Source organism: Giraffa tippelskirchi, chromosome 1, assembly GCF_054371585.1.
Source record: "Giraffa tippelskirchi isolate mGirTip1 chromosome 1, T2T-mGirTip1v1.2.pri, whole genome shotgun sequence".
In the NCBI taxonomy this organism is placed as follows: Eukaryota; Metazoa; Chordata; class Mammalia; order Artiodactyla; family Giraffidae; genus Giraffa; species Giraffa tippelskirchi.
The window spans coordinates 3,810,095-3,822,913 of NC_137275.1; the positions used below are offsets into that span (position 1 = coordinate 3,810,095).

Here is a 12,819-nt window from a genome sequence, read left to right on the forward strand (position 1 = left end):
GATCCCCATGGTGCTGGCTCTCTACAAGCACAGACACCACGGTGTTCCCAGTCCAGGCCAGCTTGGGGGCCCCAGGACCCCAGGACCCCAGTTAGGGCCTGAGTTTCCTGCGGTTGCTGTGGCCCGATTACTACATCCTCGTGACTTAAAATAACGCAGGTGCATTGTCTTCAGTTCTGGAGGTCTGAGTCCAGATGTGGGTGGGGCTGGCTCCTTTCTGGAGGCTCCAGGGGAGAATCCACTCCCAGCCTTTCCCAGCTCTCAGAGGAGCCTGCGGTCCCGGGCTCGTGGCGCCTCCCATCTTCAAAGCCAGCAGCATAACATCTTCCAGTCTCCCGGTTCCCTTCTCTCCTGACTCCTCCTAGCCCTCCCACCCTGCGACCATCTGCTTCCCTTGTTACATCTCCTCTGATCCCCCTGCCTCCTCTTATAAGAATTAGAGTGACAACAGTCAGCCCTGGGGATTATCCAGGATAATCTCCCAACCTCAAGATTCTTTGCTTAATCACCTCTGTACAGTCCTCTTGGCCGTGAGAGGTAAGTATTCACAGGTCCAGAGGATTAGGGCATGGACATCTTTGGGAGTCATTTTTTGGCCCTAGCAAGGGGATGGAGAGGTGTCGTTTGTCCTAACCACTTTAGGAGAGGAGGGACTCAGGAGCATGTACGCTGAGCGAGAGGAACATGGGGAAGGGCCTGAGCTGGAAGGGAGAGCCCCTTCTGATGGCCAGCTGGTCAGCAGGCAGGAGCCTCTGGGCATGAGATGAGGCTTGGACGCAGATAGCCTGGGTTTCACACGAAGAACAATAGAAGGCCAGATATCCCGGCAGAGCTGAGCTCTGGAAGCCGAGGGATGCAGGTCGGAGGGGACTGGAGTCATGAGGAGCCACTGGGGTGAACCAGGCAAGAGGAAGGGTAGCTCAGGCTGGGGTGGCAGAGGAGATGGAGAGAGGCCCAGGGCACTCACGAGCGTCCACAATGGGCGGGATGTAGAGGGTAAGGAAGATGGCAGTGCTAAGGACCATCCTCAGGGTTCTGCTTATGTGCCTGAGGGGATAAAGGGCTGGAGAAGACCAGCTGACTCATTACAGCAGGAGTTGATTGTGTAGCCTTGGGGTGGAGCCCTGGCAGTGGTTTGGGGAGGTGGGGACAAGTACTGGTGCTAAATAAAGAGCATGAATAAATAAAAGATGGCAGAAGCTGGAGATGCTCCTGTTTATCAAGGGCCTCCTCGCTGAGACCAGGTTTAACCTCCACAGAAATCACGCTCAATTTCAAGCCGCTTTTACCAGGCTATGGCCCGTTAAGCTCCCTAAGAGCCCACACTGCACAAGGAGAAACGCTTCCCCTGCCTCTGTGTTCTGAGCATTTGTCGTTGAAGGGAAGAGAGACGAAATTCAGGCTGCGGCCAACAGCGGATCAGAAGCGGTTTTCTTAAGCGCTGATTCTTAATGGGGAAGCTGAGCAGGAGCACCAAGGAGACCTAGAATGGGGTCCATGCTTTTCAGGAGGCTCAGGTCAGTGCCCTCAGCCTGGGGGCAGCATCTCCTCCACCACCGGCTACACAGGACACAGCCCCTGACCTTCAGTGCCACGCGGCGTGCGTGGGTCCCCTCGGCAGGCCTAGGGCATGAGAGAAAGAAACCATCGCCTCCTCTCCCACCCAAAGGACAGCACTGTCCATCATATCCTGTGTCTTGAGCCAGCCAGGGCTTCTGTCACCGCAATGGAGGCCACATCCAATATGGAGACACAGGGCCACAATGGGCTGGTGAGGGGGGTGTCTACACCACCCAAGAAGAGAAAGGAGTTTTCCCATTCCAGGGCTCCCTCTGGGCAGGCTGGCAATGCAGCTGAGCAACAGCCCCCCTTTCCTGGCATCCGAGATGGAGGAGAAACATCAGGGCCAAGGAGGGGGCAGGCACTGGATTGAGCATCCACTCCCTGTCGGCTGACCTGGAGGCCAAGTCTCTCAAGGCGTCTGAGCTCCATGGGATGGTGATCAACTGCCTCCCAGGGGCTCTGAGATGTGGCAACACTGGTTCTGTGCCAGCCAAGGATGCACAGCCTGATTTACCCTGAAGGCAGAGCCACCCAAAGGCTTGGATTTATCAAGGGAGGGCAGCAGGTCCAGCAAACATCAGGGCCTCCCAGGGCCTGCAGCAAGGAAAGAGTAGATTCATGCAACGTGGGTCCCCGAGAGACGTGTCCAAACCCTGCTCACCACCCCGTCGCCTCGCCCGTGGGCCCCTGTTTTCTCATGTCTAACGCAGTGGCCACAACCCTGCCTTGGGGATGCTGCTGTGCCCTTGGGAGACTCCCCATGGCTCCCAGCCCAGCCTCTTTCCCCCTCACTCCACCCAGCTTGGATGGACAGACACATGAGCGTGGGGAGTACTGAGCGGAGCACGGCAGGTGTGCATCAGGAGGTCCCTGGAACCTGCAAACCCGGATGGAGTCCCTGACACACAGGTGGGCAGCCACCAAGATGCACCCAGATGGCATTTTTGATACACTCTAGTTGAGTTTTGGTTGTGGCTTTTGGGATGTTAGACTCTGCATCACCTGCAGAAGAGAGAATAAATGCAGGATCCCTTTCCTTCTCTGTTTATTACCTCCAGAGGCCAGAGCCCAGGAGGCATGTTTTCTGAGAAGGCTTTTTTTCCTTTCAATCCTCTCTTCCGGCAATAATCTACTGGCTTCAGGAGGGCATCATTTTCCACGCATTAGCTGGAGATTTGAGAGCTTTGCTCCATGTCTGAGATGGAAGCTCTGTGCACCGTCAGGCCCAATTGAGCTATTTTTCTCCTGGGCCGGACGGGATGCCTGGCGCTCCAGGGAAATGGAGGACATCGCTGATTGGAAGCGAAGGCCTGTTTACCTCCAGGTCTACTTCCCCCTGTCCCACAGGCCCTAAAAGCTGGCTTGTTGGTAACTGACCTCTGGGATCTGGCACCAAGCCGGGGCAGGGGGTGATGCCTGGCGACCGCAGGGGGTTTCCAGGAGCCTTGACTTTGTTCTCAGGGAGCCGAGGTGGGTGGGGATGAATACGCCACCCTGCCTGCCTCATCTTTTGCGCTGAGGCTGACCAGAGAACAGGAAGGAGGCCTGGGAGGCCTGTCCAGGCTAAGGGGGGGCCCTGAGAGATCCCCCTACAGAATCAGAACCACAGCAGGCACACATGACTATTCTGTACCACGAGCCCTGACCACTGTCTCCTGCTCCAACCTAGCCAACCTGAGGGCATCCTGGACATCACCTCTGGATGCACTAGGCCAGTGGACATAGCCTTCCCATCCTGGGCTTGTAATACTCCCCCTAAGGTCTGCTGCCTCTCCAGGGCCCTCCCGCGTCCCTGTTAACCCACTGCTCACAGCAGAAGGCTGGGGCATCATCTAAACACAACATATCTCCTGACTGTGTCCTTGTCTTACCCGTGAGCCTGCCCACCTAGGTTCAGCCTCTTTATCACTCAGCTGGACCCCACCAGTGTTGGAGCCACATGGATGCCCATCAGATGGCTGGATGAGTGAATGGATGGGTGGGTGGATGGGTTGGTGGGGAATGGATAGATGGGTGGATGGATGGATGGATGGGTGGGTGGATAAATGGCTAGAAGAGTGTCTGGATAAATGAATAGATGGGTGGGTGGATGGATGGATGGATGGTTGGGTGGATAGGTGGGTGGGTGAGTGGATAGATGGGTGTCTGGATGAATGGATGGATGGGTGGGTGGAGAATGGATAGATGGGTGGATGGATGGATGGGTGGGTGGGTGGATGAATGGATGGGTGGATGGGTGGGTGGGTGAGTGGATAGATGGGTGACTGGGCAGGTAGATGGGTGAAGAGTGGCTCTCCCTCAGTCCATTCCAGTCTCCCCACCACAGCAAAGGAGCTTTCTTTAAAAAAAAAAAACAAAAAAACCCAGCACATCTGATCTCATCCTGAGGACTCCTCCAGCCTCACTCTTGAGAACAGCCCACTCAGATGCTCCCAGGGAGGCCTGGTTCCCCAGGGAGGCCTGGTTCCACAACAGGTGGCCCGCACGCGTCCTGCCTGGAGAGTGCTCTCTGGGCATGACTCACTTTGTAAGCGTGCAGGAGCACAGGGCGCCATGAATGCTCTCTGGTAGGCAAGCATCTCCCGCAGACCTGCCCGCCTCCTGCTCCAGAGAACCAATGCCGCCGGCGCCCGGCCACCCCCACCCTCCAACCCCAACTGGTGGAGCACACTCACTCCAAGGGAGCACCTGGTGGCTGCTGAGGGGTTTCTCATGGGGGTGGCAGCCCCAGTCGGGCACAGGCCCAGAGAGGCAGCCTGAGTGTAAGCACTGCACGCAAGGGCGCCACACCAGGGTGCCCACGTCCCTGTACTGTGGCAGGCCATAGACATGGGTGTGGCCAGCTCTGCAGCTGCCCAGGACAGGCGCAGACACCCCTGAGCTTGCTGCCTGAAGCTCAGTGTGTGTCTCAAGCCTGTTTCCTGACGACAGGGAGATAGTGGGTCCTCCCAGGTTGATGGGAGGGCAGAGCAGGGGTCCAGGCTCAGGCCTGACAGCAGCGTCAGAAAGATGCAGAGTGACGGGGTTGGTCCTCCCAGAGTTTCCACGGCACGGGCACTGTGCCCGCAGGCCACGACATACTGGCCTGGCTCGGTGGAGGGGCACCAGCCCCTGGCGCTACCCAACACAGATGCAGCATCCACCCCAGGGGCCAGCACTGTGCTGCCCTGTGCATTGTTTCATGTGGCCCCCAAATTACACCTCAGAGAGCCAGGATGGGGAGACGGTGGCGTGTGAACCCCCTCAAGCCGGCTGCCCCCAACTCTGTGCCTCAGCCCTTTCTGGTCAGAGGCTTTTGCGGAACAGGGAGAGGCTGGTCAACACTCCGGAAGAAGATTTCAAAGCAACAGTCACACAACCCATGTCAGTGAGAGGAGGAACAAAATGAAGGCCTTGATGCTTAGCACAGTGGAGCATACCTGGGCTTCCAAGCTCCGGGAAACAACCTCTGATTGACTATCCGGCACGCGGGTGGGAGAGTGGGGGGCGGTGCAGCAGGCCTGCCTTGGGTCTGCCGCTCTGAATGTGGGCAGGCCAGACAGAGATCGCCCCACCTTCGGAGTCCTCTGAGTGACAGCAGGAGGGGCTGCCAACGGCCAAGGCCATGGGATGGGGCTAACCTCGGCTCCCTCCTGAGGGCAGACCCCCACCATGCACTGCGGAGGCCACAGTGAAGGAGCAAGACAAGGGAACTGAGCCAGGAGGTCAGCTGGAGAAGGGGGCGGGGTTCATGCCAGAAAAGAGTGGAACCTCCACTGCAGGGAGGGGGCGGGGCCTCTGCGCTGAAGGGGCGGGGCCTCCAGGTAAGTGGGCGGGGCGTGCATTCCAGGATGGGGCGGGGTCTCTACAGAGGGGAGGGTCTCTATACCAGCGAGGGGGCTCAGAGTTGGAGACCAGGTTTGGGACAAAAGGCCGAGGAACCGCGAGTATTTGAGGAGAGATAGAGAGAGAGGCTGGAGAAGGACATGGCAACCCACTCCAGCGTTCTTGCCTGGGAAACCCCATGGACAGAGGAGCCTGGCAGGCTACAGTCCTTGGGGTCGCAAAGAGCCAGACTCGACTGAAGCCACAAAACAACAACAAGAGACAGAGGCAGAGATGGAGAGACAGGGCATGCCTATTACCTGTCCTGCACGTGTGGCCTTAGAGAAGACCCTGGACCTGTTGGTTCCTTCACCTGTGAGATGATGTACAAGCCCTTACTTTACAGGGGGTTGCACGGATCAGAGGTAGCATACATAAAACTCCTAATACGAGGCCTGCTACATCAAGAGCCTTCGGAACTCGGGCCGTTCTTCAGGAAGATCAGTCTCTTCCCAGCCATGGTTTGTATTCTGTGACACGGAGTTTCTCGAAGGCGAGATTTTGGCCTGATTCATTTCTGTCCTGAGTGCTTGGCTCATGGCAATTTCTCAGGACGTCTCAGGTGAGTGAACAGAATGAACAAGTAGATTAATTGATGGAGATCTTGTCCTGACCCCATGCTTCCCAAATGAGGAGTCATGGCCCCAGGAGGGCGCCTGCTGGTGGCTGGGCCAGGGGTGCTGAGTCCTGAGGCTTAAAACCAGAGCCTTCTCCTGGGTCATTAGGTTAACAGAGATTTTTTTTGTTGAAAGTGTGTGTCTCTGTATGTGATTTTAGCATTCTAACCAGCGCTGATACATCATGAAGTAAAGTGAAAATTCACATGAATTTTTAATATAAACCATGACACTTGAAAGTAATTCTGTGCCCTGGCCAGCTCCCCCTGGGCTGTGACTGCACACCCTCTCGTCCTGCCAAGGGGTTCTCCGGGCCAAGCTAGAAACGCGCTGCTAGTCCAAAGCTAAATCAGGAATTCAGACAGCACAGAACACGCACGGGGACTCTGAGGGATCCTTGGGGCCCCCGGGGTCTCGGGTCACGCCATGACAATGGTAGAATGTAGTGCCCATGGGCATCAAGGCGGGAGCTCTGGTTATACTACAGGCAAGACAAAAATAAAAGGATATTCATTTTGTAAGACAGGTTGCAAAGTGGTCTCTTAAGGAGCTATAAAGTGCTGCTTAGTCTGTAATTGTTGCTAAATGGACTCCTAATAGCATTCACATCTTCCTGCAAAATCTATCCATTACTGATAACTGGAGAGGTAGACCCTCCACTCACGCTCACACAGGCTCCCCTGCGAATAAAGGATCCGATCTTTTCCCAGATCAGACTCACGCTGGGGTAAACCTCTTGCACTGGAAGGGCTCACTTTGGCCCCTGTTCTTATTCCTCCCATGGGCTTCCCTAGTAGCTCAGATGGTAAAGCGTCTGCCTACAATGCAGGAGACCCGGGTTCGATCCCTGGGTTGGGAAGATCCCCTGGAGAAGGAAATGGCAACCCACTCCAGTATTCTTGCCTGGAGAATTCCATGGACCGAGGAGCCTGGTGGGCTACAGTTCATGGGGTCGCAAAGAGTCGGACATGACTGAGCGACTTCACTTCACTTCACTTCACTTCACGTATTCCTCCCACAGACATGCAGCAGCAGGAGAGGTTCGGTTTCCCAGGGCTCCACCAGAGCCTCAAAGGTTCAAGAAGGTTTGCATTGTCTGTCCGGCTCACCTCCATGTCCCAGTGCCCAGCAAGGTGTTTAATCTGCATCTGACATCCGCATCATGCAGTAGGTACTTAAACTACAACTGGTATCTGTACCGCATAGTAGGTGCTTCATCTGAATCTGTTATCTGTAAGATTGGATCAAGGGTTCTCACTCTCCAGCACCAAGCAAGCACCTCAACCCACATCTGCCGAATGGATGGGGCTTGGTGTTGAGATGGAGCATGGAGACCTAGTGGAACCTGCCCTCCGTGGAGGAGAAACCAGCACTCACAGTGGACAAAGCCAAGTCTGGGCTCTGCTCACGGGGATCTCCCCCCACCTGCTGCTCCTCTGCTGGGAGGAGCCCAGGAGAGTCCAGAGTGCTGGAGCTGGGAGGGGCTCTGGAGAACCCCTAGTGCAACCTCCTCATCTTACAGAGGGGGAAGCTGAGGCCTGGAGAAGAAATGGGATCTTCCAGAGACACACAGCTCAGTGTGGTTAGATGGGGTCTGGTCCAGCCACAGCACGTTACTGACAGCCCCACCTCCGGCAAAGCGGGTTGGGCTGGGCTGGGCTTGCACCGACGTGGGGACCCCTATCTGCTCCCTGGAACTTTGCTGCAGGGTGCCCGGTGAGCTCGAGGGTATGATAGAGCATGCGTTGGCATCCAGCAGAACTGGATTCGAACCTTGCTCAATGCCAAGTACAGACACAATATGTTTACCGCATTGGTGACAGTTGAGCTACCCACCAGCTGGGTGACCTGGACAACTCACCCAGCTTCCCGTGAGACTCTGTTTTTTCATCTGAGCGATGCAGGTGATGATGCAAACCCCCAAGTCATGCCCCGCGTCCACACAAAGAAGTGACGACTATTGACATTGGGTTCTGGACCGGGGCCTGGCGTACTCTGCATGATCGCCAGGGCGTGGCTGAGGAACGGGGAAGCTACAGACAAGCAAATGCATTTTCCTGATGGGGCCCCCAACCCCCAGTCTAGCCCATCGCTCCCAGGTCTCCTGAGAATCGGCTGAGCTCTAAGGGTGGTGTGCAGTGTGCCTGGGCTGCTCCCCGACCCTTAGGACCACCCTTCAGAAGTTCGCAGACCAGCACGTGGCCCCCACGTCTCTCCTCCACCCTCACCAACCCCTGTGGCTTCTGGTTCTTCATCTGACATGTCTCACATCAGTCTTTTTTGTAACAGCGACTGCGGTTTTCTGCTTCCCGTGTTTCTTGAGAATCAGCTGAGCGCTAAGGGCTGTGCATTTGAAACACACGGTGACGTCACAGGCGGCAGACACTGGGAAGGGGGCACCTTTGGGAATTGTCAGTCAGTATATCTTGAGTGGCAGTAAAATGAGCGAGGTGCTTTCTGCATTCACCTGGCATCTTCCCTTGATCATCTCCCCATTAAGAGATGAGACACCTGAGGACCTCCCTGATGTCCCCTGGCTGGGGGGTCATGTCAGAGCTGGAATCAGGACAGGGGTCCCAGTCTAGGTGCTGCTCTCTGGACTCCCCTCAAATTCAGGGGGCCCCAAGCAACCCCAGGAAGGAGCCCCAGGCCTCACACACACAGGCCCCCTCCCGGTGGTTGGGAGCTGTCACCCAGCATACCACGGGCCCTCCACACCTGCTCTCCCAGGTGCAGAAGAATCCTGGATCAGAGAAACTACGAGGCCACGGCATCCGTTCAGCAGGACCAGCTGCTGTTTGTGACGCTCACACACTCATTCATTCATTCCTTCAACATCAGCTGAGTGCTTGTGCAGGAGGCAGGTCTACCCCCAGCGGTATTTCCAGGCTAAATTATCAAATACCCCCTCAAGGGCATCACCGATCAGTGTTCTCTTTTTTTTTCTAAAGATGCAAACATCTCCCTGCCTGCACCCATGTCCCGATGTTGTCTGCAGAGGAGGCTCTGCTGCATGCCCCAGTTGGAGCCCCCACCACCACCCTCCATCTGCCCGAGCCCCCAGGGGACCAGCATGGATGCCTCACTCCTGGTGCCCTTGGCAGGCTCGGATGCCCTATGTGAAGCCCCCTTGCTGAGTTCCTGTCCATCATCTCATTAAGCCCCACCCTACCCCCTTTATCCTGGCGGCTGCTACATGCAGGGCCAGGGTCTGTCTGTCCTCCCTGCTGTAGGCCTGGCTCTACGTGAAGCCTTCCCTGACCTACCGGCCTCGGAGACTCCCTGTTCCTTGCCTGCACTGTTGCCTCTGCCTGTCTCATTTGCAAAGGTGGACACAGGCTTTGGGGCCAGCTCTGGAGCCACAGTCACACCCCAGCTGGCAGTGCACAGTGGGGTCTCCTCTCACCAGCACCACGAACAGCAGCTTGGGGATGGCTTCAGGGCCAGGCTGGCTAGACAGACACAACTTGGGGGACGCAAAGGAGATGAGTGGCTTGATCTCCTGTGTCCACCGCTGCCTAGAGTCTAGAGGTGGATGGGGCTCTCTGGCCTGGGTCATCACCAGCCTCCAGGAGCCCTCCTTGGCCTTGCCTCTGAATCACAGTGACCCCAGGGAGAAAGATGGCTGTGGGCAGGAGGCAGGGTGTCTGTCCTTGCCCGTCCCAGCACTCAGCTCTCGTGGCCGATGAAGGGCCTTCACGCTCCACACGCTGTTGTGCCCAGGCCTAGGCTGGGGTCCTGCCTGGGTGTGTCCCTCGCTGCCCCCCACCCACCCCCAGGAGAGCCCTGTGGCTCAGAGAGTGGGGGTGGCACTCAGGAAAGGCGAGTTGCTCACAGCAGAGGGAGGGTTTGATTACCTGGAGGTTGGTAAGCTGTCTTCTTACCAACCTGGGCTGGAGTTGGACATGGCATGAAGACCCCTCAGGGGGCAGGTGAGGCTGAGCTATGGATGCTGTGAGTGTGGTGGTGGTAGTGGGTGGGGGTCATTCCCTCCCACTCACTGTCATTTCTCCACAAAGGAAACTCCCAGCTCTGGACCCTGGTGAGGCTAGGGTCAAACCCAGGTCTCCCACCACCAGCTGTGTGATGATTGGGTGGTAGCCTCACCTTCCTAGGTCTCAGTTTTCTGCCCCGGAAAATGGGATACTAACCCCTCGTTTCTAGGAACAGAGTGAGACCGTGCATGTGAAGACCCCAGGCAGGGTCTAGGGAGACTCAGGCATTGGCGAAACCAACCCCCTGCTTTCTCTCTTCAGTTCCGAGTCCCCTCCAGGCACCAGTGTCCCCATGGAAGTTCTGCCTCCCCCCAGCAGCCCTCCCCACCTCTGCATTCGAATTCTGTCCATCAGGAAACCTTTACAGCAGTAAAAGTCAAGGAAAGGGGAGGGGGGACAAACTGCAGAAAGCTGACCTCACATTAAAAGGTGCTACCAAGATGCCCTGGACATACCCCAGCAGATGGCAATGCACACCAGTCCTCATGGTCCATAAAACCCTGCAAAGGGGCCTTGATCCCCGTAGAACCTGCCAAGTGCACACACACGCTGACTCCTCTGGGCCCAGTAATCCCCCGTCAGTTTAACCATCACACCCTCCAGTGCCCTCCGCATGGAGCCCTCTGGCATCAATGACTCCCTTCCTGGGATGTCCTCAGCCTACACAGGCCTTCCCAGGCTTCATGCTGCTCTGCCCTGTCCAGTAAAGTCACCATCAGAGCTTCTATCCATGCCCGTGGGCCACCCTCATTCGAGCAAGTGGCAGCCTCTGTGTTCTAACCCCCAGTGCGGGGTTACACCCCATTTCCCAGGAGGTACCTGACCTGTCCAGGTCCCTCTCTGTGACATTGATCTGTTTCTCTGGATGGAGTCAAGCATGCAGGACAGCTGGGGGCACACCCAGGGTGCTTCCTCTGACTCATTCTGGCATGCCAAGGTGGCCAGGAGGCAACCCTAGGTTTGCAAAAGCCCAAGTTCTCTTAGAACTTGGCATGAGTGGCAGTATCTGGATATGGCCAAGTTCCCTGACCCACAACCAGGCAGAGAACAGTGTCAGGAGACTCTCTCAGGCCAAGAAAACAGAAAGTAAACTTCAGATGAAAAGCCAAATCAACCAACAAAATGGCAGGCAATCAGACTGTTTTTTGCTGCTTTGCCAGGACTCTAGACCAGGAAGACTCTTTCTCCCTTCCAAAGCAGCCACTACCCCCTCATCCCACTTTGCCTGGATAGAGGCTGGCCCAGGGCAGGGGCAGACACAGACACCAGGATAACCTTCCCCCACTCCAGGCCCAGCCGCTGTTTTAAACCCCTTCGTCCAAATGAACTCAGGTGGAAGAGCGAAGGGTAAGGCGGAGAGCTGGGAGGTAGACGCCTCATCTGCTTTCAGGGTCCCAGAGGAGCAACGTGACACCCCCTGTGCACAGAGAGGTGATGGGCGCAGCACCTACCTTTCTCTTGTTGGTCGGGCAGATGTAGAAGTTGTCGATGACGGTGGTGACGCCAGGCTGGAGGGTGAGCTTGGTGTAGGACGTCCCGAAGTCCGACGACCTGGGGGGACAGGACGACAGCTGTCAGCTCCACACCTGTGTGCACTGATGGTGTCTGGCACAGGCTGTGTGCCAGGGGTCTCTGGGGATGCCCAGGACTCGCCCAGCTCTGTCTTCCAGCGAGCCACCTGCCCCAGGCATTCCACAGTGTCCCACCCTGTCCACGGTCTGTGTGAGTTCTACTGTAGCTGCATCACTCTTGTTCGATGGGTCTTGCAGGTCCTGGACACGTCTTTTTGATTCCTCAGAAAACCCTGACAGATTATGTCCCTATGTCCATCTTGCAGAGGGCCAGAGGGCCAGAGGGGATCTGTTCCTGCCTGAAATCACTCAGCTAACGGGTGGCCAACTCAGGACTAGCCTGCCCACGAACAGCTGGCGTTCTACTTGTTCTACAGAAGGTCTCTGCCGCCCTGAGTCCTGTCTGTTTGTCCATTTCCCTCTCTGGACTGTGAGTTCCTCCAGGGAGCTGCACCCTCCTCCCTGACCACGTGTGCCGCCAGGGCAGCTGGAATCAGACCCCCGTCCTTGAGCCAGCTGCTGGGCATCAGCACCTGCTCGACTCAGTGGCCCACGTTCCCGTCTGTAAGGCAAGGCCTGCAGGAAGGAACCTCCGAGCTCTAACCTCCACCCAGAGCAGCTGCAGCAGTGGAAGAGATACAGGCATCAAGTGCAATTTGACAGCAGCCAGTGCATCAAGACATGGAATTAATTCCACGTTGAAGTTCAGCACCCTCAGCTGAGCTCAGCTCAGGGACCCTGGGCCCAGCGCTCCTTGTGACCAGCTGGTTAAAATATGCAGTGACCACAGAGCTGGAGGCACAGTCTGACCTGGGCGGTACTTTCCACCCCATCCCTAAACCGACATGTGGAATCCCAGAGGCCTCAGTTTCTCTCAGAGCATCTGGTCTTCTGACCAGTCAGGAAGCTCACCCCAAGGTGGGGACATGGACAGGAGCAGGCGCCCAGGGCTGCTGAGGCCCGCTGTGCTGGAGCTCCTTGGACCTGTCCATCTGATCACCGCTGAGACAGGCTTGGACGGAGCTGAGCTCCAGGGCTGAGGCTGGCCGATCCCAGATACCGGCAGGGGCTCGGCTGGTATCCGGTCCTCAGACCCCGGCTCTGTGTGGGGCCTGGGCTGCAGGTGGCCAGGGCAGCCCCTTCCCCTCTCTGGACCCATTGAAGGGCTGTGTCAGGCTGTGAGCCTCAGACTCGCCCAGTGTAGCCAGG

General features: G+C 56.9%; 1 protein-coding gene and 1 non-coding gene across 3 annotated transcripts in view; one reads left to right on the forward strand and one right to left on the reverse strand.

Moving 5' to 3' along the window:
• The window catches only part of SORCS2 (sortilin related VPS10 domain containing receptor 2), a 486,615-nt gene that overhangs the window by 182,728 nt on the left and 291,068 nt on the right, over nt 1-12,819 (reverse strand). For both annotated transcript variants that reach the window (XM_081580604.1, XM_081580512.1), the window contains exon 3: nt 11,491-11,590. In XM_081580604.1, coding sequence (XP_081436730.1) covers nt 11,491-11,590 — 100 coding nt within the window. The remainder of the gene's footprint in view (nt 1-11,490; nt 11,591-12,819) is intronic.
• TRNAC-ACA (transfer RNA cysteine (anticodon ACA)) lies at nt 6,832-6,903 on the forward strand. The gene has a single exon. It is a non-coding gene; the product is annotated as a tRNA-Cys (tRNA).